This window comes from Canis lupus, chromosome 33, assembly GCF_011100685.1.
Source record: "Canis lupus familiaris isolate Mischka breed German Shepherd chromosome 33, alternate assembly UU_Cfam_GSD_1.0, whole genome shotgun sequence".
Taxonomy (NCBI): Eukaryota; Metazoa; Chordata; class Mammalia; order Carnivora; family Canidae; genus Canis; species Canis lupus.
In genome coordinates this window covers 11,967,817-11,994,805 of record NC_049254.1, presented here as the reverse complement: position 1 = coordinate 11,994,805, position 26,989 = coordinate 11,967,817, and the positions used below count along the sequence as shown (strand labels likewise).

The following is a 26,989-nucleotide window of genomic DNA, read 5'->3' as shown; positions in this document are numbered from 1 at the left end:
CATGAGAAAACAAAAGGAAGAGCTCCCTGGGAAGGTGGCAGGGAAGGAATAATCATAGAGATAGGAGTAGAATTTGAATAATGAAACATTGTGGAGGTTCACGAAGACGTAATTATACATTGTTCGTGTATAATCCCTGTTATTTATTTAATGATATGAACAGCATCAACATGTGCGGAACATTGCCTTTGTTTGTCTTCTAGATACACTTTCCCCACCACTCGACACACACACACACACACACACACACACACACTCACTCACCTGCTCCCCTGCTGGGTGAGGTAAGTATGAGTAAATGGCTGTGGAAGTTTCTCTTTGTATTCCTAAATAATGGGTCTTTATTTATACCAACAGATTCTTGCTACATTCTATTGAGATCTAAAAAAATCTAAGCAAGTATAATATTATTTCTAGCATCACCTATCAAGAAATTATAGCTATTGTTTGAGCTTAACTTGTTGAAATAATGTGGCATGGGGCCAGTTTAACTCAACAATGGACGGTATCAGCCTGCAACAACAAAGTCCTAGGCTTACATGAAAACTATAAAAGGATACTTGCTGTATTGTTCTTGCCCTTGGAATGCTCCTTCCTTCCTTTCCTGTTTTGTTGCTGCCATAGGATGTCAGCTCAAATTTACTGTCATTGTTGTCATTTGGCCAATGAATATCATGAAATGCAGTAGGCACTTAACCTTGTATGAACAGGCAGGCTGAAGTCTGACTCCTCTAAGGAGGTTATCAGATTGGCTGGATGTTTCTGGCATGCAAATGTGACAGTGAGCTTTGTCTTCTTTTTCCCCAACTGATATGTACCTTTCAGAATTGCTTTGTATCTCATGCAAAACGTACAGATTTTAAGAGATAAAACCGGATTTCTTGCAAATTTTCAAAAGTAGTCTACAGAATCCGAAAGTCCATAAAAACAAAGACCTATTTTCATGGAAAATAAGCATGAGGTGAGATTTCTTGCCCTCAGCACCACTGCATTCTGAGCTAGCTCATTCTTTGTTGTGGGGGTTTGTCCTGTGCATTGTAGGATGTTTAGTGGCATCCCTGGCCTCTGTCCTCTAGATGCCAGTGGTACCCCCTCCTCCCAAGTTGTAAAATCAAATATTTCTCCAAACAATTACAAATGTCCCCGGGGCGGCAAAATCACCCAGGTAGAGAATGACTGGCTTAAGTGAAGGGCCTTAATGTAAAGTAAAAATGAGTAGATTTTGTAAAAGATCAACTGCAGAAGCATAATTTAAATTTTCCTTTGTCTTTCATGATGTGGTATAATTGTATTTAAGGAAGAAATAGAGACATTTAAATAGTAAAATCACCTATTTATACTAATAATTTCCTAATCTTTCTTGTCCTAATGAAAAATCAGGTAAACACTCTGAGATGTTTAGTTTTTCTAGTGTTTTGAATTTTATATACCAGTTTCATCCATCCATCCCTCCAACCGTTTACCAAGCTCCATTTATACTCCAATCGCTAGGTGTTAGGGAAAGCAAGCAATAAAAAGTTGAGGGAGATAATCAAACTTGCTGCTGCTTTCACAGAGTTTATTTTTACTTTTTTATGGTGAAAAATTTATATTTAGATTTAACGAGCTAGACTCAGCTTAGATGATCCCAAGTTTGTTGGCAACATTCAAGCATCATAGTCGAGAACCAGTTTAACATTTACCTTCTTCTCTCCATCGGGCCTGATCAGGGTGTTGACCTTGGCCATATCAATATCATAAAACTTCATCATAGTCTGTTTGATCTGGTGCTTGTTGGCCTTGACACCACAATGAACACAAGTGTGTTTTGTCTTCTTCTTCTTCTTTTTTTTTTTTTTTTTTTTTTGTGGCTGACTCGGTGGTGAGGGGGAACTTGATGATAGCATAGTGGTCCAGCTTATTTCTCCTGGGGCACTCTTTCAAGGATATTTGGGCAGAGTTTACATTTGAATGTGTGAAAACACAGTGCACAAATAAGATGCTGTTAAACAGAGAATTAAGACAGCTTGATGTAATTGAGCAGGCATTGGCAAAATGTTTTTGCAAATAAAGTTTTATTTCTTTACATATCGTCTAGGACTGTTTTCCTGCTGCAACACCAGTCAATTAGTTGTAACATATGGGAGCAAAACCCAAACTATTTGCTATCTGGTCCTTTACAGAAAAAAAATAATTTGCAGACTCTTATAAAAGAGTGAGAGTGGTTGGCCATTTTTGAACGAATCATTGGAGAACCATTGTGATGCTGAGATTTATAACAAATATATATTTGGTCTCCACCCTGTCCTTGCACACAGCTCTTAAAAACTCCTGTAATTTCCTAAATGATAAGAGCAAAAGAGGTGTCTTTTGTTATTCATGACACATCCCTTTTAACCACGCAGTATTTATGTTAATAAGGAGAATTTTGGAAAGCTACTGAGTAAGGGGACTGATGGCCAGGGGAATCAACCAAATGATGATTGGAACTTTCAGCCACACCCTTTGGCCAACCCCTTCTTACCTCCAAGACAAGGAGGAGGGCTAGAGATGGACCTGATCACTAATAGCTGATGATTGAATCAATCATACTCATATAATCAAGCTTCCATTAAAAACCCAGAAAGGATGGAGTTTGAAGAGCTTCCAATTTAGAGAACAAGTTTGACATCTCCCCAACTCCACAGGGGCAGAAGCTCCTGTGCTTAGGACATTTCCAGACATGGCCCTATGTTTTCTTCATTAGACTGTTCATTTGTAGCCTTTAAAATCCTTTGTAGTAATAAATAGGTAATCTAGTAAGTGAACTGTTTTTCTGAGTTCTGTGAACTGCTCTAGCAAGTTAATCAAACCCAGAGAGGTGGCTGTGTATCGATGCAAAATGAAGAAACCTTTTAGAATCTCTAAAAAAAAAAGAAAGTTTTATTGGAGCTCAAGTCTGGACGATTGCCCAGGAAGCATGCTCTTTGCAGGGAAGAAACTGGAAAATGAACAGTTTTTACAGGTTAAATATTTTTTTACATCTTGTAAAAGCTCAGAAGATTATAGATTAACATATAGGCAGGAATCATGAGTTTTAACATCAAGGAATGCAGGGAGTAGTAGGAGCATTGATGGCTATCTTTTCCTCTAGGCTACTCAGTTACAAGGCAGATACACAATGTATGCTTGGTGGGCCATAGATTAGCCCTTTGGTTTAAACAACGTTTACATAAAATCATGCTGACTTAGAAAGAAATCCAAATGGCTTCCCTATGTATCAGGCCTTTAGAGAGTTTTTCTCTCATCACGTGGGAGCCTTTGATTTCTAAGCACTCATTCAGAAGCACAGGTAACCACTTAGACTTTTGACTGGCATCTGAAGTCTGGGTTGGGGTCACCTTATGGGACTGAGCCCTTAATTTGTGTGATCTCATGCTAACTCTGGTGGACAGTGTCAGAACTGAATGAATTTAGAGCACCCACTGGTGTTGGTCAGAATCGGAGAATTGCTTCATGTGGGAAAAACCCATACTCGTTTGGAGTTCAGATGTATTGAGTGAATAGTAGAGAAATAAAAGGAGAGTTTTTCCTGGATGACAACATTCTGCACAGGTGATATTTAGAGCGATAGGTGATTAGAAGGTATCCGTCTTGATAAGAGGAAGACGTAGAGTAGGCAAAAGGAGTGGCTGGTAAGAATGAGCCAATGTGGGTGGGGGACAGGAATGGTCAGATCTAAAAGACATTGGGGGCCAGAGCAAGTACGGCTTCGTAGGTAATATTAGAGATGAAGGTTTTTACTCCAAGTGTGTTGGGAAGGAGAGTGAGATGTGAGAGTTTTGAGTGATATGAGCTAAGGTATATTTTAACAAGAATAGCTGTTTTGCAGAGCATAGGATATAGGAAGGCAAGGTAGATCAATTAGGAGGCTCATAGTCAAGCCAAAGAGGCAAGGGTTTCTAGAGCTGAGATGTTAACAAGTAGAGATAGAAAGAGGATGAATTTGAGTTAAGTTTTGAAAGTCAGAATTTATGTGACTTGCCAATAACATGGATTTGAAGGATGAAGAAACAGCGGCGAGAATAATTCCTAGATTTTTGTCTTCAGTATTTGCATGAATTGCAATGCAATTTATGAACGTGGGGAGCACACAGGAGGGAGGAGGTGGGATTGAGAGCCTGTGATATCAGAAGTCCTCCTTGGGGCTATTAAATGTGCCTGTGGAAATATCAAGTAGATATTTGGGTCTATGAGTCTGGAATCATTGGGAAAGGTCAGAATTAGAGATAGGTATGTAGGATGGACGTAGAAATCTACAGTCATGAGGGAGGATGAGGTCATTTAAAGAGATGTTGCAGCTGGAGAAGGACAAGAGATGGGTATGGGGTAGAGCATTGATCTTTCTCATTCAGAGATCAACTATGGGGGAGAATGCAGCAGAAGACCAGAGGAGGTAGCCGGTGGGGTAGAAGTAGAACTAGGAAACTTGATGTCTTGGCATTGTCATTCCATGAACAGAATCCTCTGTCATCTGGTGAGAACAGCTGTCTATGTTTGTAGCTCCGAGGTAACTGAAGTTAACGTGACTGGGTAACTAGCTACGAGGCAGTAATTAGTAGAGTGAGGACTAAACTCAGAGCTTCTTATTCAGTTTACATATAGAGCTCTTGTAACCATGAGATATGTTAGAGGCCACTTGGTTTTTTTCCAGTGAGCACCAAGACCTCCCCATTCCATTCTCACTCCCACGTGGCTGCAGGCAGCCCCCCGAATCAGCATTTCAATCTCCTGGCTCCAGGACCTGGGGGAAGGACTGAGGACACCAACCAAGCTCATCAGAGCCTTCCCTGTTCATTTCCTCAAACTATGGAAAGGAGAGATTCCTTACAGGGGTAATAAGCTGGGTGGATGAGTAAAGATTAAAACTGCCAGTGACTGACTTGCTGCGAAGTAGAACCCATGCAGGGGTGACACAGTGTTTGAACCCCTGGAAACCAGGTTGGGCCTGAGCCAAAAGCACTGTTCCCTACACCCCCTCCCCTCATTGTTCTACTTATACTGGTTTGAGACGGTTTTCACCACTTAGAACTAAAAATTTTCTAGTGCAATGCTTTCTCTTGTTTGGTGTGTGTCCTGGCACACTCCATTCGTACATTAAGTAAAATTGAAATGCCAGAGATTGAAGATAAAATATCTTGATTTAAAATTGAGCACCTCGGGGATCCCTGGGTGGCTCAGCGGTTTAGCGCCTGCCTTTGGCCCAGGGTGTGATCCTGGAGTCCCGGGATCGAGTCCCACGTCAGGCCCCCGGCATGGAGCCTGCTTCTCCCTCGCCTGTGTCTCTGCCTCTCTCTCTCTCTCTACTCTATCATGAATAAATGAATATAATCTTTAAAAAAAAGTTAAAAAATTAAAAAAATAAAATTAAGCAGCTCAGCTATTTAACACAGACAAATTGAAGGATTTTTAAAGCTTTTCCTCCCCTTGCTACGCAAACACATTTAGTTTCATGAGAAAAATAGTTTCCACCAAATTGTTGGTCTATGAAAAGCGTCAACACTTTGAGAAAGGAATAACTTAGATGTTTTTGTTCTGTGGTAGTTTTTGTTGTTTTTTAAACTTAAGACCACTCTCTTTTTTCTCCTCCCCTTTATTTTCATAGTTTGATGGGTGGAGAATAAATGTTTCAGGGCAATGTTCTCCTGATGTTTTTATTTGCCTTTTTGTCTGGTCTTTAAAGTGTACACACCACATTTACCTTCTTGCTGCCCCTTGAGGTCTAACTCAATAAATCGATCCTCACCGTGTATTTAATATAATGCCTTTTGTATCCCTAAAGTGCAAATAAACTTTTCAGCTTTTGAAATAAATAATAAACTAAATTTATTATGACTATTGATATATTCAATATAACCATTATTATTAGACCTAGTCGTTCTCCTGAAACTGCTGCTTCTGTAAGCCTGTATTGATTTATTTTGAGTGAAGACATTTAGAAGTACTTGTCTTGCCATTGTGTGAGGAATAGAGTAGGATTTTCTACTATTCCGCATTTCATTGGGATCAGAATAGAAAAATCTGACTTCTTATCCAACTGTGAACATAGCTGCTGTCATTTTGGTGCCATCTTTTTCCCTTGTGAAATTACAGACACTGTTTCTATTTTTATTATCAGATGGAAAGTAATCCACTATTTTCTGGGACTATCTTAAGGATAGAGGTAGTAAAATTATAGCATCCTCTGGCTCTGTATTTGCAAGTCCCCATCTCCAGGGCCTATTAATATTTGGATTTTACCTATGGTAGTCACTATACTTCTGATATCTTGACATTACAAACTATATATAAATCTAGTTTCTGGCCATAAACAGGGTGGATCCTGCTGATGTTCAAGGACCATCAATTTCTACAGTTAATTTTAGCTCATAGCTCATTCCCTTCTCTGCCATATCTTTTTTGTTTCATCAAAAGTTCTTCATTCAAGTTCTATTTGCCCTTTTTCCAGCATAATCTGATCCAGGCTTGTTTTTTTACATGTCAGGTGAGTAATTGAATTTACACTGATATAAAGCAATTTCCTTCGCTCTCAGCACCCCTCCCCAATTGTTTTACTATTTGGACAAGCTAGCATATATTAAATATTTTCACATATTGTGCTTACCTCCTTTTCTATTTTTAATGTGGATTTTACAATACATGCATCATTAAGACCTCTTTGGAATGAATCCTACCTATTCCATTTCAGACTTCAAGTAAACATTCTTTGTTTCTAGAGTGATAAGCTTCCTTAACTGGTTAAGTATTACTTATTAGTATTAGACTTATTGAGAGTCTCCTCAAATCCTGATTCAGCCCAGCTCTTTAACTATGGATTATATATGAAGTTATTGTAAAGTTTTGTCTTCTCTTAAATTTTGATTTCTTAACGTTTGGGGTGCCTGGGTGGCTCAGACAGTTAAGTGTCTACCTTCAGCTCAGGTCATGATCCTGGGGTCCTGGAATGGATCCCCATGTTGGGCTCCCTGCTCAGCAGGAGCCTGCTACTCCCTTTCCTGCTCTCCTTGCTTGTGCTTTCTCTCTCATTCTGTCAAATAAATAAATAAAATCTTAAAAAAAAAAAAAGCTTAGCCTTTGATGATACCTCAAGAGAAGTGTTGTGGCATTCCTAATAAAAAGGCTTACCCATTTCAGGCAGTAGCTAAATGTCATTTGATGTCTTCTCTCACATAAATGTTGAATTTAGTCCGTAAGAGAAATTGCCTAAAGTGGATTTGAAGACTCTTCCTTTGATTCTAGTGTGGAAGTTGTTTAAGGTATACTTGAAAAACTTTCTTGGATTTGGGCCTGCTGTGTGGTAAATTGTGCTATCCATCCATAGAGTTTGGGTGTGTGTATACATGTGTATACATGTTTTAACTGATGAATAGTGAAAAAGTTTATTTATTCAATTAACAAGATAGGTAAAAAAAATAGCTGAGTAACATTTTGGATGAAATATACTTGAGCTTGAGCTTAAACTAACAAATGAGCCCATAGACCACAACTAATCATATAGAAGACTGCCTTAATAAGCTTACAGTCTGAGTAATGACTAAGTCCAAATATATTCTATAAGTCCACATATAGCAGTATTCATATTTGAGCATCATACTTTTTAAAGACTTTATTTTCTTAGGACAGTTTTAGGTTCACAACAAAATTGAGAAGTTCCTTTTTGGTTTGTTTGTTTGTTTTTAGATTTCCTATGTACCCTCTGCCCCTACACAGGCATAGCCTCTCTCATTATCGATATTGCCCAGCAGAGTGGTACTTTTGATACAACTGATGAACCTGCATTGATGACTCATAATTACCCCAAATTCCATAGTTTACCTTAGGTGAGGATCATAGTCTAAGAGAGAAAAATAAATTGGAGTATGACCCTTTAGGGTTAGAAACCAATGAACTTGATGACTAGTTTAAGAAACTAATTTATCCTAAACAATAGAAGGTTCAGCCCTTGTGCACTGTTGCTGGGAATGTAAATTGGTAGAACCACTATGGAAAATGGTATAGAGGTTCTTCAAAAAACTAAATATAGAAATATTGTTTGATCCAGTAATTCTACTACTGGGAATTTACCCAAAGAAAGTGAAAATACTAATTCAAAAAACTATATGCACCCCTATGTTTATTGCTGCATTTTTAAAAATAGCCAAGTTATGGAATCAACCTAAGTGTCTATTGATAGATGAATGGATAAAAAGATGTAGCATATATTTTAAAATGGAATAGTACTCAACCATTAAAAAGAATGAGATCTTGCCATTTACAAAAACATGGATGGACCTAGAGGATGTTATGCTGAGTAGAATAAGTCAGACAAAGAAAGAGAAATGCTATATGATTTCATTTCTGTGTGGAATCTAAAAGACAAAACAAATGAATAAATAGACAAACAAAAAGCAGAACAGACCCATAAATATAGAGAACAAACTGATGGGTGATTGCCAGAGGGGAGGGAGATGGAGGATGAGCAAAATGGATGAAAGGGAGTGGGAGATACAGGCTTTCAGTGATGGAATGAGTAACTCATGAGAATAAAAGGTACAGAGTAGGGGATATAGCCAACGGTATTGTAATGGCATTGCTTGGTGACAGATGGAAGCTACACTAGTTGTGAGCATAGCATTACATATAAACTTGTAGAATCATCATGTTTTTACACTTGAAACTAATGTAACATTGTGTGTCAATTATATTTCAGTAAAAAATTAATAAAATTTAAAAAATATGTACTTAAAAAAAAAAAGAATAGAAGGTTCAGGGGGATATATTTTGTTATACTGATATATTGTGAAGAGCTTTCAACCAAAAAGAAGATTGTGCTTTTCTCTATGGTTTCAAGTGGCAAAAATTAGGTCCCTGAAACATCTCTGAGTACATAGATTTGGACTGTCTGTAAGGAAGGGCTGTCTTCTTACAATCGGAATTAGCTAGATGGGAATGGAATCCCATTCTTGACTTTTCTATTTTTATCAAATACATATATGTTCAAGTATGTTATCTTTTTACTTCATTTAATTTTTTAAAAAATATTTTATTTATTTACCGAAGAGAGATAATGAGAGAGAGAGAGAGAGAGAGAGAGAGCGCCACACACAAATAGAGGCAGTGGCAGAGAGAGAGGGAGAAGCAGGCTCCCCCTGAGTAGGGAGCCCCACGTGGGGCTCCATCCCAAGACCCTGGGGTTATGACCTGAGCCGAATGCAGATGCTTAACCAACTGAGCCACCCAGGCGCCCTGTTATTTTTTACTTCATTTAAATTCATATTCAATGAGTGTCAAAGTCATGATCTTTCTTCTACTTTAAAGTGAGTCTAACATTTATCCATCTAATTTCTCCCTATAACCCATGATTCCAGATCCCAAACTGCTGAAACCCTAACTGAGTCAACAGTTTCCTAGCAAGAGCCCTCATTCCTCTTTTCTTTATTTCCATATTTTCTTAGAGCGCCTACCATACTAATTACAATGTCCCTCAAATACTGATTTTATTTTCCCCTTACCCTCTTTGGTAACCCCAAAGCTCCCTTTAGACTTACCAGATCAGTACAAACTCCCAATGACATTAGACTCTGAAAAAACACATCCCCATCAATGTCCACAGGTAAGAGGAAATGCTTCCATCAGGTGCATTGTGGCTAAGAGGCAGAGGATAAGCCATCTACATCAGAATTTGGAAAATATTCTTGCTTGAAACCTGGATGAGCCATGGTAGCACCTCAGTTTATTTTTAGTTCTGCCAAGAAATAGCTAATTTCATACAAGAATTACCTTGACCCTGGCCCAGAGTTAAGACTCTCTGGCTATTCTTTATATACATTAATGCAATAGTAGCATTGTTTAACGCTTTAAAAAAAAAAAAAAAAAACAAGTAAGGACAAATATGAGAAAAAGGAGAGAGAGACTTTTAGGGTATGAATTAACTTCCTTCCTTCCATCCTTTCGTCCTTCCTTCATCTCTCTCTCCCTCCCTCCCTCCCTCCCTCCTTCTTTCCTTCCTTCCTTCCTTCCTTCCTTCCTTCCTTCCTTCCTTCCTTCCTTCCTTCCTTTGGCAGACTTACTGTAATTGGGGAAAAAATTGTTAAGAGATTTAGCAACTGGGAAGAATCAAGGTGGTTATTTACTCCAAGAATTTTTATAAATATTTTTTTCTAGTGCTTCTTTGGGAAATTGACCAACTTTAGTAGGTGGTAGTTAGGTGTCTTTCTCTCTGCTGTTGATATTAAACTCCTACAATCCCCTCGTTTATTTTTCTATGTACATTAAAAAAAAATCAATGCTCACAATTTTGATTGCTTTCTCAGCAATCTTTTGTGACCTGTGGGAGTAAAATGGAAAACTGAGAGGAGGTCATTTAAAGAGCAGGCATAGGAGAAGAAGAGTAGGAAATTAATTGTATTCATCACCTCAGTCCCTTCCCAGAGGATGCCTTCCAAAATGCCATCTTTTATTTTCAAACCCATTTTTCTTCATATTTAGATGCAACTTTAGCTGGTAAGCAAGCTTTTGATCTATATTTCATAGGTCAGTATTATTTATGTGAATATTCCTTTTCATTACTGTAGAAAATATAAGCTGCTCGTATCCCCTGACTGAGCCTCTCATCCTGGCTTGCTGGTCATAAAATTATATTTTAAAAGTACATCTGTTTTCTCATTAATACCAAAGATTAAATAGCAACATGAAGCCTTCTTGATCTTTCCTTCTAATATTGGAAATAGACACTTTCTTCTGGTTAGCAGGCAAAATGAAAACAAGATGTGACAGAGAAAAAAAATGCATATAAATGGACCAAGTGACTTCCTGCTGGGGAGGTGTTTAATGTGGCGATGGGGTGTTGGGGTGCACAGAACCAAAATCATCAGCCCTACCCAAGCCTGACATTTCATAAAATGCTACTTGATGAAGACATCCTACTATCCTGGGATGACATGTAACTATTTGGAAAATGATAACACATTGAGCTCATGTACCAATCCTGTGAGAATATTTGTCATCATTTTCTAACCAAGCAAGTGGGGGATGGGGACATGGAGAAAGAGCAGGAGGAGAGAGAAAACAGGAGCTGCCCTGGAAAAATTGAATACAACCTGAATACCATGTATACAACGTGGGTACCCTGTGCCATTAAAGAACAGGGACAGATGGGTCCTAGAAATTGGAGATTGGTTAAGTAAAGCAGGTTTAGTTGGATGGGTCACATAAAGGTGTGAGAATGTGTGTGCATGCACACGACGTGTGGAAGGCAATGCCATGAAGTGAGACAGGAACATGTACATCCTTTACTCAGATCAAGAAATTAATATGACATGTAGTAAGGCATGTGGTAGTCCTGAAAGTTGGCTGTGGTGTGTCCCATGTTTCTGTAGGTCACCTTAGAAGGCTCCTTTGTGGGGCACCTGGGTGGCTCAGTGGTTGAGCATCTGCCTTCGGCTCAGGTAATGATCTCAGGGTTCTGGGATCGAGTCCCGCATCGGGCTCCCGGCATGGAGCCTGCTTCTCCCTCTGCCGAAGACTCTGCCTCTCTCTCTCTCTCTATGTCTCACATGAATAAATAAATAAAATCTTCAAAAAAAAAAAAATCTGTCCTACTAAAAAAAAAAAACAAGGCTACTTTACTTCTCGACAATTACTGTGTCACTCAGTGTGAAAAGGCACAAAGTTAGTGGTTAAAATATGCAAATGGATAAAAAGCCAATAACCCTCTTGATTTTTAAAAATTTCCTTTGTAGTCTGGGGCAACTATTTAAAAATGGTAAAATGAATTTAATATAGTTTTGTTATTAAATGTTTTATTATTTTGTGAAAAATATATTACCATGAACATTTTAATTGATTGATTTTTAAAGATTTATTTTAGAGAAAGAGTGAGAGAGAGAGAGAGCACACACACATACATGCTCACCCGTGTGACTAGGGAGAGGGGCCGCAGGAGAGCAAGAGAGAGAGAATCTCAAGCAGACTGTACATGAAAGTATATCTAATGATATAAAAGGCTACGAAACTGTAAAATTTTATACAAGCACAGGCACGCAGGCTGAGCAAGTAGAATGATTTCTTTTGAGGCTGGATCATTATAACATGGCTTTGATGATGCTGTGATGTGTTAAGACTCTATGTGAAAAAGATAAGCATCTTCTCTTTTCTCTTCCTTCCTGACCCATCTTGAACCTTAGAGCTGATCATCTCAACTATACTATCTCAACAAAAGATTTGATTTTTTTTTTGATTTGTTGATTTCTTTCATTTTTGTATTTCTGCAACAACTGTTCAATCAAAACACAAACCTGTTTTGGGGCTATGATCTTACTTTCCCAGCATTCTGCTGGAGAAATTGAAAAATCCTCCCCCGTTGGTATCACTATCTAATCCACAGTCTCCAAACTCCCCTGCATTCTTAGGGTAGATTCTGTGTCTTTCTCTTGTCCTTTTTCTTTTCTTCAACTCAAAACCTTCACCCTCTTAAATCCTCTTCAATTTGAGAAGTCTAGTTTGTTTACCACTTTATCTAGTAGAGTTAGAAGCCAACAAACATGGCCATCCTCAACCTCTTACCACCTCTAGAAATATATTTATAATAAAAGTATGCAAACTTTTATGGAGATTATTATTTAAATATTTTTCTCTTTCTCCCTTTTCATTCTCAGAGGGTCTCCTAGTCTTCCTTTCTTGTAGGATAACACGCCCTTTAATCTCTTTCTTTCTAATTTATTTCTTGACATGTACACTCATGCTTAAATTTTTTTCATTCCAAAACTTTGCCCTCCCTAACTCCACCCAATTCTGTGTTTATCCATAGATAACATCTAAGTTCTCTTCTCCATCCTTACACAGATTCCTTAAAAGACTAATCTCTACTTTTCTGTTCCTCGTATCCCATTCTTTTCTTTTCTTCTTTTAAGATTTTGTCTATTTATTCATGAGACGCACAGAGAGAGGCAGAGACACAGGCAGAGGGAGAAGCAGGCTCCCTGTGGGGAGCGTGATGCGTGACTCGATCCCAGGACCCCGGGATCACAACTTGAGTCAAAGGCAGATGCTCAACCACTGAGTCACCCAGGTGCCCCTCATTATTTTATTTTTTTAAAGATTTAATTTATTCACTTGAGAGAGAGAGAGAGTATATGAGTAGGGGGAGGAGCAAAGGGACAATCAAACTCCCCACTGAGTGTGGATCCTGAAGCTGGCCCCTGAGATCACGACCCAAACTGAAGTCAGATGCTTAAATGACTGAGCCACACAGGCACCCTCATATCACATTGCTTTCAACTCATTCTTCAATTGACATTGTTCTCATTAAGGTCACAAATGGTCTTTCAATTATTAACTCCAATGGACGTTTTGCATTTTTAATTGTACCCCTCTCCTACGATTGAAATTGTTTTTTGTGGAAACACTAGACTCCCCTGGTTTTCAGGATACCACACCCAACTGGTTTGTGATCCTCCAGCTTTTTGTGATTTCTTCTTTTCTCTGAATTTTTTCTCAATGTTGATCTTTAACGTTCATCTCTCAACTCAATGTTCGACTTATCCCAGATAATCTCCCTTTAGGCAATCACAGCTCTCAGGTATTACTCATTTGTTAATGTTGCCAAATCTATGCTCATGTATTTCTAATCATCTCACTAAAATATCCTTCTGCTTACTTGATAGTTGCCTTAAATTGTTTATTTTTAAAAACCAAATTAATTTTCCTTTCCCCCAAAATAGACTATCCTTTGATATTCTCTGTGATAATTGTTGAGGTTCTCTTTTGCCAAGTCATTAAAATTGGAATATTGATCATCATTCTTGACTCCTCCATTTTATGCACTTTCCATACTCATGTATTTATCAGTGACTACTACAATAATTAAGCAGATTCTCATCCTCAGTTGCTAATTAGGGTCCCCTAGTGAACTTTAAAACCATCCTAGATCAATGAAAGCAGAATGTCTGGGAGGAAGGCTCAGAAATTTGTTATTCTAATAGGCAGAGAAGATTGGAAATCTTTTTTTTTTCAGTATTTCTCAAATATCTCACTTGATTTTGTTTTTGTTTGTTTTTTTTTTTACCTCCAGTACCACTGTTTCATTTTAGGTCATCTTCATCACTTATTGCATATGCTCTCCCTGGCCACTCTGGCTTCAATTTTATCCCCCTATTGTCAATCTGACCATTAGGATGAACACTCTGGAATATGAATGTTACAAACTCATATACCTCATTCTTCTAATCCTGTATACTCTCCCCTGGCTTAAAACCCTTCATTGGTTCCCCATCAAAAAAAGATAAAATCCAAGTCATTAATTGGGTACCTGAGGCCTTATTTTAATTTACTTTTCATTTGCCACTTTTTTCCTTTGATTTACCTTTCTCTGCTTCCCACAAAACAGACCCACTTATTCCCCGTGGATACAAAGTTTTTTTCTTTCTTTTATGTCCTTATATGAGGCCTCCTCTGTCTAGTAATGACCTTTTGTGATTAACTGCTAATCCTGTTTATGTTTCAGCTTTGTAACTACTTTTTCCAAGCTGGGCTAGGTGCCTTTCCTCAATTTCTCATAATGATCTCTGCCTTCAGAAATTACTGCTTTTACCACTCGAGTTTATAATGATCTCTGAATATGCCTGCTTTCTCTTTGAGAACAATGACTAGTGCTTAATCATCTTTGTATTCCCTGGTGTCTAGCATAATGCTTGGCATATATTAGATGCTCAAAAAGGTTTGTTGAATAAATGAGTAAATGAACAGTTAGATGTCATAGCTGATAAAATAAAGTTGGATGCCTAAGAGATGCTTTGTCTGAAAACAATCAAGAGATTTAAAATAGAAAAGGATAACTTTTGTCTGTTGATAATTGGGAACTTGGGAACCAGTAGGGAGACATTCTGTAGATTTAGAATATATTAGATCTCTGCTGACATTATTAGAGCTACTCCTGGAGGTAATGTGCTTCTGATTTATACATTCTAGAGCTTTCTGGTTATAATCAGGCTTCATGAGTAGAGAAAGGAATATAGAGCTGGTCTATATTAATACTGGTCCGATTAGCAATTATATTTCTCGCACGACGACGTAGTTTGTATATTACATGTTAATCTCCTGAATTTGAGTGTATTATCTATATTTTTTAGGGTTCAATCACCATGGACAAATTTTCCACTTTCCAGATCTGCCAAACTGAGTGATGTGATCAGCACCCAAATCCCCTTCAGCTTTGAAATTTTGAATTTATATTTTGTTTAATTGAAAAATTAAAATAAAAATTCAATTTTGTATTAATGTGGTATAAATCAAAATGCACAGGGACTGGATAGAAATTATTGTGACACATTCTATCAAATTTTACATTCCTTACGCATACTCTTGAGGGGAAAGAAAATGATCCACATTTTTCTGAATCAAGGCATGGTAGGGGAACATGGAAAATGTACTGTGAAATATGAAGAATGCAATGGACGTATGAAAGAATACAGAGCTGAGGCAAAGCAGTAGGTTTGTTCCAAATTGTGAAGTAGCTATATTTAACACATTAGTATAAGTCCTTTTTATTACAAATAACAACTGTCAAACCATTTTCTGGAAGATAATTGAGATGATTGGCCTGGGAATCAAATGTTCAGGAAAGAGGATCACAAAGAAGTGATTTTTAAGGTGTTTTTTTTTTTTCTCACATAAGTAACTGTCTAATCTGATAAATGCTTTTACAGTAGAAATGTATTAAGGTGGTTGCTTACTTGGTTTTGCCCATTCTACCTCCTGTGATATTGAAATGTTCAGGATCACTGAGCCCTAGTGCTGTAATGAGGATTACATATAATTTATTATGTGTACTTTCATATAATAAACTTTAAGCATATATCTATGTAGTAATAACAGACACTACTTTTTGCTAAGGAACTGATAACTTATTATAATATATATATTTATATATATGTCATATATTATGTATATATTATTATACACATATATGTATATGTTTTGGATTTCAACTGAGTATCTTACATTTTCATTATTCCATACCCCCAGCATTGGAAACTCTAGTTTTTGCTTAGACTGATTTATTAATCATAAGTTTATGATTAAAACTATAGTTTTAATCATAAGTTTAATTCTTAAAATCTTTGTGGTAGGATTTGCCAGTTTCCTCCCAAACACCTATTAACCCCTTTCTCTTTAGAATCCAAACTCTAATTTTAAGTTGGTTATATTGCTTCCTTTTTTTTTTTTTTAAGATTTTATTTATTTATTCATGAGAGACACACAGAGAGAGAGAGAGAGAGAGAGAGGCAGAGACACAGGCAGAGGGAGAAGCAGGCTCCATGCAGGGAGCCCGATGTGGGACTCGATCCTCGGTCTCCAGGATCACACCCTGGGCTGAAGGCAGTGCTAAACTGCTGAGCTACCGGGGCTGCCCTATTACTTCCTATTATAAAAAGCACATTGTCTTCCAGACATTTTTGCAGTTAAGTATGGCCATGGGACTGAGTTCTGGTCTTTAAAGAAATATTTGCGGGAGTTCTCTGAAAATTGCTTAAAGGGGATTGACTGAGCTAGAAGTTCAATATAGTCTTTCCTTTTCTTCTTAGCTTGTAGTCTGAAAATCAGTGGGAAGAGCTGGAGCACCCACAGCCACCTTGGGTCCTGGGTGATACAGAAGAAAGATAGGAACCATTCCTATCTGTAATTCCTACTTCCAGACTTCTGTGTGTGAGAGAAAGAAGGTTCTATCTTGTTTGTTATTCTTATTTTTTTGTTGCTGTCACTGTTAAGGAAGAATTCCAGCTGAGCTCAAGCTTGTGCTCAAGAGTCGGGTCTGGTTATGTCTGATGAAACCGTATTTCCACCAACCCTTATTGCCAACTTTTATTATGTGTTGTTAAAAGACAAATGGAAATCTATTCCTCTTAACAAGGAATGACCTGTTAAACCCACATATGACGAGGTAGTAATGTTCTTATTTCTCTCTAGCCTGTGAATTTGTGTCCACTCCAAACAAATCTCTGGAAGACTTAGGTTTTTTTTTTTTGCGTGTGTCTGTGTGTTGTGTCATTTTCTATTTTTGTGTTAGGAGAGGCATTGGAAATCTGCCTTGTAGGAAATGTAACATCTTGCTTAGAATTGTGAATACAGTGGATTCTCCATTGCACAAAAACAGGAGCGGCCTTATATTTCCTACGTGATACCCTTAAACAGTCTATTCATTCATGCAACAAGTATTTTGTTTTTGAGTAGCTATTATGGGTGGAGTAAATTATGGGAAGGCTTTGTTACTAAATAACATGTCTATATCAGCTCATGTCTATTATCACATGAGACACCTGTGAATTTGGAGAAGTTTGGAAAAAAGAAAAAAAAATTGAATTGAATGAAAAAAAGTCTAAAACTTTGTCCCTAAAAGTTGTCTTCCTTTTAAAAGTTTTTCCCTGTGTTCAAAGATAGGACTATAATCTACATTCCCCAGATGGCACCAGCCTGTAATGTTAAATATGAATGCTCAAATTACAAGGGTTCACCAGTTGCCATTACAAAATTTCTCAGTAATCCTGCCACAAAGTCTTCCAGTCTCTTCTGGGAGTCCTAGGGGAAGGGTCTCCCATGTGCTGATGATCAGCCCCTTCATATTTTTCACTTACTGGCTGCTATGCTGCTTGCAAGACTCTTAGGTGGGAGTCTCTTACCATTCTGGCTCAGTTCAGGATCTTCTAGGAGAGCACTCCTCTCCTGGAGAGATGCCATATTCAAGTTCTCTGTAGGTTACAAATCACCACACTGGCAAAGGATGCTGCTTTCATGTTAAACTGCACTGTGTTAGAAATGGATTTGTTCTATGTAGATATGAGAAAAGTATTTCTCCAGTCAGCTCTGCCACCTTGAAGCACCATCGTGTATGCTCCTAAGTCTCCTATGAATGCTTCTCCCCCTCCCCACCCTACACTCCCCTCCCTCCGCTCCTATGTATGTTCCTTCAGTATGCAGCCCTTTCTTATACCCTATCATTTGTGTTTCCATTGGAGGCTCCTGGGATATGAAGCTTTATCCCAATAGGTCCTTATTTTCCCATGTACATCAACTCATGCTAACAGCTTGCAGGAAGGGCTACTGCCCCCACCAATTAATCAGACATAGCACATCATCAGACCCTGAATACCAGTTTGGGCTCAAATGGGAACTCTGCTATGTCAGAACTTGACTTAGACTCTAGATGATTTTGACAAAGTTGAAAATGAAGCGGTAATTTTTTATGTTGTGTTTGTGTATATTATATAGGTGTGTGTATATATATATATATGCATATATGCATTACCATAGCCCATAAAGCTTATAATTTGTATCAATATGATATGCTTGAAACACAGGCAATGCGTTTTCTCATTAAGTCATCTCTTTCAATTACAAAACTAATGGAAGAGGAATGCCACATGCTGTAACATGTATTTTACTTACTCTACACTTATCCAGATGTGAACATGAGTAATGCACTTAGTTATAGTGTTCCCTTAAGCCACTGTTTTCCTACGTGCTGAAAAACCTATACACAGTTTATACACTTTTGAATTTATTTAAGAAGGGGACCTAATAAATGTTTCCCTTTTGCAGCGTTAGCAAATGTAGCTCCTGTTACCACGAGTAGAGGAGATATGGAGAGGTCAGCACTATTGTAGATAAACACAATGTAAAGACAAGGAACTACTCTTTAATTATTGGCATAGAAATATTGGCAAGAAACAAAATTACTTCCTGAACGACGTTCCATCACCTGACTAGTAGCAAAGAGCTCATTTTGCCCGTTTTCGCCAAATGAAAATCCTAACCAACTGAATTTAGGGCTGTAGAGTAAATGGTAACAACTCAGGATCCCTGACAGCGGTCATCACAGCACTGAAATGTTTCTTTAGCTAGAAAGTGGTTAGAACCATTGCGAAATATTTTATCAGGTTAACAGCTTAGGGGAAAAAAAATAGAAATACCTTTTTTTTTTTTTTTTTTTTTTTTAAAGACACAACATATCACAACATCTGAGAAGCCTAAGGTGTAAAGCGCATCCAGCACTACCAACCACAGTGGAAAGAAAATTCCAAAGCAGGACAACCCAGAGCAATTGTTGGTAGCACCTGTGGTAGGAGAGTGAAGCTAAACAGAAAGAAACAGGGGGCATTTGTTTAATGTATGATCTTGTTGAAAGAAGGGCCCTGGCACAGATTTTTTTTTTTTTTTTCCCCTTTTAAGACTAGCCAGATGTGGTGCTCTCAAAGGGCATAGTGAGGGGACCACAGAGGAGAGCTCACACATGCTGGGTGAGAGTGGCAGATGCAGTAAGGTGGTTCTTCAGGCGGAGTCGGTACAAAGCTGCCTCCAACACAATACAACAGAAAGCGGTTTCCCCTTCAGTCATTTTTGCAGAAACTTGTACTAGATTAAAAGGCGTGATGCACGTGCTGGCGATCGCTGCGGCGCCCGGGCCTGATTAGTGGAGACTCTTTGGTCGGCGCCGTCACCTGTACGGGTTTCATCGGCCTGGTTGGAGCGGACCCTCCCCGGGGCTCACAGTAAGAGGGATTCGCTCAGGAGCTCCGGGATTCCGGCCGGCGATCAGGGTCGAGCCCCGCTTGCTCGGCGCGGGGTGCGCGTCCCGTCCCGGGGGCGCCTGGGGGGCAGCGCGCCGGCCCGCAGCGGCGCCCGAGCCCGGGGGGCGGCCGGGATCCCGCGGCCCCGCCCCCGCCCCCGCCCCCGCCCGGGACGCCCTCGCGGCCACTACTCCGTTGCTATGAAACAAAAGACGGGGAAGGTGCGCGGAGCAGGAAGTCCCGCCCTCCGGCCCCCGGCGGCCCGGCTCGGGTTCCCAAGGCTCACGCCCACCCGCCCACTCCTCATTGGCCAGTTCCCCGGCGCCTGGCATCCTTTCTCCCATTTCCTTGCCCTTCTCCACTTTCGGCCTCGGGTGAGCCCAGGGCGCCCAGGTCGCCCCCCGCCCCCGCGTCCCACCCCCCGAGGCCCTGTCCGTGGGGGACGTGCCGCGAGCCGGCCTCGCTCGGGGGCCATTGTGTACCGTGGGAGACGTGGACCGGGAGCCGGGGCGAGGGGCACGGCCGCCTCCCGCTCATTGGCGCCGCCCGCCGTCGCGCAGTGCGGCGGCGCCCGGGATTGGCCCAGCCGCGCGCGGCCCCGCCCCCGGCCCCGCCCCCGGCCCGCCCCGGCCCCCGTGTGGGAGTGCGCGCGCGCGCGTGTCCCCGCCAGGGGTGGGGTGTCCCGCCAGCGGTCTCCGCCTCCTGGAGCGGCGCTGCGGCGGCCCGCGGCCTCGCCGGGAGTCGGCCGGGCGGGGAGAGCGGCCGTGGATCGCGCTCGACGGTAATGGCAGCGTCTCCCCGGTCCCGGCGGCCTGCGCTCCGGGCTCGGCTCCCTCCTCGGGGACGTGCGCGCTCCGGCGCCCCGGGCTGGCGCGTGGAAAGCAGGGCCCGCGCACACGCGTGTCTGCGGACGGCGGGGCCGGCGGGCGGCCCGGGAGCCTCGGGACCCCGCCCGCCGGGAGCGCAGACCCGGCCGGGGCGGGAGGAGGGGCGGCGGCGGCGGCGGCGGCCGGGCTGCGTCCGCGTGTGCGCGCCTCGCCCCGCGCTGGGCCCGGGCGGGGCGCGGAGGGGCCGACCCCGCTCCCGACCCCGCTCCCGACCCCGCTCCCCCGGGGGGGCCCACGGAGCGGCCAGGCCACGGGACTCTCCTCCTCCCTGCGCCCGCGCTTGTCAGTTTCTCTCCCCTCCTCTTCTTCTTCTTCTTCTTTTTCTTTTTTTTTTAAATGGGTTATTTGTTGGTTTACTCGGCTCCTAACTTGGAGCCAACTCCTGCCCGCGTTGCTTTAGAGAACTGCGTGTGCGTGTGTCCGAGTCCGTGCGTCCCTACTTGTTGGTTCCAGCGGGGACAGTCCAGGTCCTGAGGCTTTGTGGGCAGCACGCCTGCCCCTTGGGCTCCTGCAGAACCATCTTTACGTTTGTAGAACTCGGCGGGTCCGATCGTGCAAGTGAGGCTCCCTGGGAGCTCGGGGTCCAGGGTGCGCTGCGTTGAGATGAAGGCAGGGATGAGGAGGACAGTGTGTCCTTATCTAGTTGGAGGATATCTAGTTGGAAACCTGTGCAAGTTGTGTTTTTTTTTTTTCTTTTTTTTGTGGTGTGTATGTGTGTGTCTGAGGAGTTGGGTGCTAGTGGAGGCTTTGCTACGTGAAATGTGAGAAGGGTGCATCTGTAACTCTTAGTGCCCCCAAAGCAAGTCTGAGGCTACTTACTGTTTGTCGTGTGTACAGAGGGAGGGTGCAGACTCAGAGGCTCTTGAAAAGTTGAACCTGGGACCCTGGATTTTGTTCTCACGGATGGAGGAGGATGGAGTTGGGTACAAATTAACCTGTTCAGTTTTCTGCTCGGGGAACATTTTCATGACCAACTAACTTTTTTCTTTTTTCTTTTTTTTTTTAAACTGCCTTTCAAAGAACTAAGGTTCCAGATGGCAAATTCTATGAATGGCAGAAACCCTGGTGGTCGAGGAGGAAACCCCCGAAAAGGACGGATTTTGGGTATCATTGATGCTATTCAAGATGCAGTTGGACCTCCGAAGCAAGCAGCAGCAGATCGCAGGACGGTGGAGAAAACTTGGAAACTCATGGACAAAGTGGTAAGTTCCGTACGACTGCGCCTGTGCATTGCCTTATTTGTCCTGGGTATGGTTTCTTCTCCTCTGGTTGTACTTACACCACTCATTAATGTTATTGTTACCGTTAATTCATAATTATTGTTTTGGCAACAGCCTTTTGATTTGGAGTGGCCATTTTTCTTACATCCACTCTGTGTGTTTTAAAAAGTTGGATTCAGAGCAAAGACTTGTTGTTTTACCTTTTGTCCTACTCTTCAAGGTTCAGAGTTCCTCTATATGACTCAGATATGCAAAGTTTTTACTGTTGGCTGCTCTTTGTTGGTACATGGCCGTAGAATACTTTGGAAGTGTTTGCTCTGTCTTTATGAGGTTGTGTTGCTGTTGAATAACAGAAGAGTGCAAACAAGTATTTTTAAGAAAACCCTCTGAGGGACCACTCTTGACAACCACAGTGGGTGACGCTGAAGACAATTACTTAGAGGAAGAACCAGATTAGACCTTAAGTGAGGAAGCAGTATCTGAGAGAGAGTTTCCATTTTCATCTGTGACAATTCATTTTCATTAAGAAACTTTTTGTTTTTGTTAATGGTAGAGTTACAGTTTCTTTCATCTATTCCATTTTGAAACAGGAAACCTTTTCGATTGCACATTGTTTATTGTGAAAGGAAAATTTATGATGGAGGTGGTGGGGCTGAGAGTATCAGAAACCTCTGTGGTTTCTGCATGTTGCTTTCAGATGAATTATAATTTTACAAGAAGAAATCAAGCTGGATGTCAGTACCCTGAGAAGTCTAGGCAAGCTGGATATTCTACAGGAGTCTCCTGAGAAACTAGCTGTCAGTGTCCTATCTTACTAAGGAGGATTATGAAATAAATATGATTTAAGGTGTAGCTTGCTGCTGTGCAGAATTAATAGTTCTTGTTTTTGAAGCAATAGTACTGTCCCCTGTATGTCAGTAAATGTTTGTAGCACCATCTGGTTTCATTTCATAGATATTTGGGGCTAATTATGAATGTAGTTGATGCAAGGCTCCTGATATTTTTGTGACTGCAGAAATAGAGGTTTTTTAAAAAAAAGAAAATCCTTTGTAGGGATGTGCTGAAGCCTCCTTGAAATCATATGGTAGCAGTCGCTTTTACTTTGGCTTGTAACTGTGTACTGATATTTGTCACAAAAAAGCCACTGTCAGCGTGTAATTATCAGCGATACAGGAAGGTAATAAGATTTGCTTTATTTTCATTTATGCTTATGGAAAGTACAGATGGATACATGACTGATAGGCCTGCCATTCTAGAGCCGATGGTGGTATATGCAGAGCCAGAAATCTTTGCCAGATAAATATCCGTAGTTTTGGGCTTCAGTGTGACCTATTTAAGCTTCTGCCAATTTATTCAAATTGTGATTTTAAAATGCTCCAGACAGAGTGATGTCATAGTGTCAGAACATTACAACTTGCTACTTGAGGTCAGGCTTGGATTTTAGCATTGGATACTTAAGAATGAAGAGTATGCAGTGGGAAGAACTGCGTATATTTGGCAGGCACAAGACTAGCTGTCTTTGCTTTTCTAAAGAGGATGCAATTTAAGGTCACTCTCATTGCCTCAATCATTGGTTGGGCATAAGAGAAGGCATTCAAGGTTTTCCCCTAATTCACCAGTTATATGAGTGGCAATACATGGGTCAGATTCTATCAAGGAGCTGCACCTCCCACCTTTCTGTGAGTGGTCAGAATTTGTACATTTGTGAGTGAACATTAGCACGTCAAATAAAAAAAAGTGGTATTAGGAAGTGGTGAGCTATAGTTAACATAAAGCCATTATTATTTCAAACATTAAGAAATGTATTCATAATTTTGGTTTGTAACTGATGGTTAACATAAGTTTTATCCACTTTTAATGATTTCACCATGGGTTAGGGTTAAATAGATGGTTTTTGGGTAGTTAAGCTTCTGCCATTGTTTGTTTTATTAACCCTTTTGTGGGTTTGGGTTTGGTCTTTCCAATTGAGAAAGTTGACTCATAAGGAAAACTGTTATTGAAAGTCTCTACTTAGTGGAATGTGGGTAAGGGTGTTGGCAAAGGTGCACTGGTATGGCCTTCCCTACTTGTCTTCATTATTTGTCAGGAAGGGCAATTATTGTGTTCATTTATGAATGCATCTATGGGCTTTGTGGGGAGGAATCACATAAATAGCTAAAAAAGAGTAGATATCACTATCACACAGTGATAAAAAGGCACTGATAATTCCTAACTGAAAATATATTTTATTTAATTGTGTAATGCAGAAGCATCCCTCACATGTGTTTACCTTTTTTTCCTTGTCAGTGATGAAGGAAGTGGTTCATAATCTCAACATTGTCCTGGTAATCACATCAGGATGCTTATTATTAGTCCAAAAGTTAATCCCTCGACATGTTATCTAACTGTTTTATAAAATAACCGCAATAATCTGAGTTTAGCTTGTGAATAAGAGAAAACAGTAACTTTCAGGTCTAACTGGTAGTTATGTGAAAGGCAGGGTTAGGTGTTTAGTTAGCATTTTTTTTTTTTTTTTTTCTTTAGGAAGCTCCTTCCCACAAGGGCAGATCTTAGAAGTATAAATATAAAACGAACTTTAAGTTGGGTACATTTCAGCTACCTACAAAATAAAATAACTTCTTTTACAGGGGATAGGAAGCAGTCTCAGACTGTAGGAGGAATGCCCAGTAAGTGTGTCGTTTTACTGTTCCCTGACCCCTAGAATTTAAAACAGTCAGCTGAGATTCCAGTTCCAATGAATTGTTCTGTTGGCAGAGGACAGACTTTCTATACAAGGTCACTGAGAGTAGGAGGGAGTCATCGCTCAGTTTTGTGTGTGTGTGTGTGTGTGTGTGTTTTGTTTTGTTTTTGAGAGATGTTAAGTGTTTTGTGACCAAATATCAGTGTACTGAGAAAAAGAATGGTGGCATATCCCAAAGCATCTCCTTTGGACATATTTTCTGGCCTTTGCTCTGCGTCAGTTTAAGTCAATAGCTCACCCCGAACTCTTCCAATCTTTGGATGCCTGGTTGATACAGTGATAGAGCTGTTACTCATGACTACGCATCCAGGTTCAGATATACCTGAAATATGGAATCTGCTCCAAAGCTATTACAGAGATGGGTCTCTTAAACCCTTAAACATTTATTGAGGGCCTACTGTGTTCCTACTAAGTGTTGTCACGAGGGACACAAAGCTAGATACGATGTAGAACTCTGCCTCTGACCTGTGAGGGAACACGCACACCACCAGCAGAGCCAGGCATGTAAATGGTAATGTATTACTTATATTATATTTATCAGGTAATTGCCATGTAGTATGGACGAGGCTGTGATACAGACCTTTGGGAAGTACAGTGGGGGCAAAGTGAAGAAGGACTTCCTTGTTTTTTGGCCACTGTTCAGACAGTTGTCTGTCTGGATTCTGCTGGGCACTAGGACCAAATGCATTATTGTACTCTTGTTGGAAATGCTGAGGTGAGGGTAAGGAAATGATGGCTAATCAGTATGGGAGGAATGATAATTTATTAATGTGAGGTTCCTGAGTATGGTTTTCACAAGCGTCTTAGCCAGGTGACGGAAAATGGAAGAAACAGTTCTCCATCTAATAGATACTAAATGTACTGAGCTTACATGAATGTTCAGGAAATTAGAAAAGAATTAATTGATGCCAAAGAGCAAAGCCAGTTGAGTACCTGCCTACGTTTTGTCTTGCTGTCCTTGTCATTTATTTGAAATTACGTTATTGAAAGAGTTTTAAAAGCATTTAAAAAGTGATGATGCCAAATAGCCTTTTCCTGCCTTTTACCCTCAGTACATTCAGTGCATTTGTCAAGCTTGGAACGTAATTCATTCTCGATCTTTATAATTTTACTGCGACTATATTTTAAAGGTTGTCAATCAAAGGTACTTGGAATACATGCAGCTATTTTGACAAATAATAATAGGTATTCTTTTCTAAGATGAACTCCTCAATCTTCTGAAAAATACTATATGTCAGATAAAACTTAGATTTTGGATGCCTGTTGTTTGTGTTTGTTGGGTTTGAGAGTCCACTGTCATTGGGCCCTTGGAATAGGGAATATCGTTTACTTGAATTATTCTTCATGTACTTCCTTGTTCTCAGCGAGTTTTTCCATGTTAGCAGAATCATGGGCACCACGAGACTTGGGTAGATGATAACATAGTAGGCGTCTGACCAGCGTTTAATACTGAGATTTTGAACTTGTGCTTGGCTAAGTGAAGTGATCCCAGAGTTTGCTCCTTTCTACTTTTAGGGAAAACTTTCGATAAAGTAAAAGGTTTGAAGGAATCCTGTCATGTTACTTTGGTTTATCCTTGTGACATAGGACATTCATTTCACAGAAGCCTTACTCAGTTAGTCGTCTTTTCAGCCCTTACAACAATTCTTCCTTTCTTCAAAGTTGCTTTGTGTGCTATCTGTCGATTTCATCATTCGTTTATCAAATTCCATCTACGGAAAGATCGAGATTTGTAAATACCCATTCCATTCCATTCCATTCCATCCCATCCCATCCCATCCCATCCCATCCCATCCCATCCCATCCCATCCCATCCCATCCCATCCCATCCCATTCCATTCCATGTAGTGTGTTCTACATACTGCAGAATGTAGTAAGCGCTGTAATGGGGTATAAATAAAGTGCCGTGCCATAGGGTATGATGGGAGAGAACGTGCTTGCTGGGGGTGAAGAGTCGGTACAGAATGCAGCATGGTAGAAATGTTATCCAGCTACTCTCTCCAGGATGTTTTGGATTGCAGTGAGGTGCAGGACACATCAGGCTGAAGGAATGTGGGTAAAGGGAGATTATTGAGAAGGTAAGTTAGAGAAAGATGGAGAGGCTTGCACTCTTTCAAGGAGTTTGGACTTTATTAGGTAGAAGAGAAGTGTTAAAATCTTTGAGCAGGGTGTGAAAACCAGTCAAGGCTATTCTGTGGTAGATGACTCCCTTGACTCTACAAAGGATGGATGGAGAGAAAAGAAGCTTAAAAGTAGGAATAATGATCAAGAGGAATTAAAAAGATTGGGCAAGAAATAATGAAGGGCTGAGCCAGAGAATTCAAAGTCAATGGAGCAAGTGTAGGTTCAAACGTGGGAGGTATCTTGAAGGTAAAATTTACAGGTCCCTATGACCCTTTAAAGATAGAGGATGAAAGAGAAGGTGAAGTGAAAGTGACTCGAGGTTTTTAGCCTGAAGGCAGCAATGCTCTTAATGAGACAAGGAGCATAGTAAAAAAAAGAGGAAGCTTGGGAACTGGTGCATACGTTTGTTTTTGGCCATGATGAGTTTGACTGCCAGAGTGAAATCCATTTTGAAGTCAG

At 40.5% G+C, this 26,989-nt stretch overlaps 1 protein-coding gene across 14 annotated transcripts in view; it reads left to right on the top strand.

The window, feature by feature from the left end:
* Nucleotides 1-26,989, top strand: part of CBLB (Cbl proto-oncogene B) — a 407,079-nt gene that overhangs the window by 173,614 nt on the left and 206,476 nt on the right. For 7 of the 14 annotated variants that reach the window (XR_005383232.1, XM_038582718.1, XM_038582715.1 and 4 more), the window contains exons 1-2: nucleotides 20,209-20,340; nucleotides 21,467-21,648. Coding sequence is in view for 13 of the 14 variants with exons in the window: in XM_038582718.1 (XP_038438646.1) it covers nucleotides 21,481-21,648 (168 nt within the window). In the remaining variant the exon portion in view is untranslated. Of the gene's footprint in view, nucleotides 1-19,820; nucleotides 19,934-20,208; nucleotides 20,341-20,615; nucleotides 20,729-20,979; nucleotides 21,005-21,466; nucleotides 21,649-26,989 lie in introns of those variants that run through there. The other 7 variants (XM_038582709.1, XM_038582710.1, XM_038582711.1 and 4 more) reach the window with 4 other exon arrangements.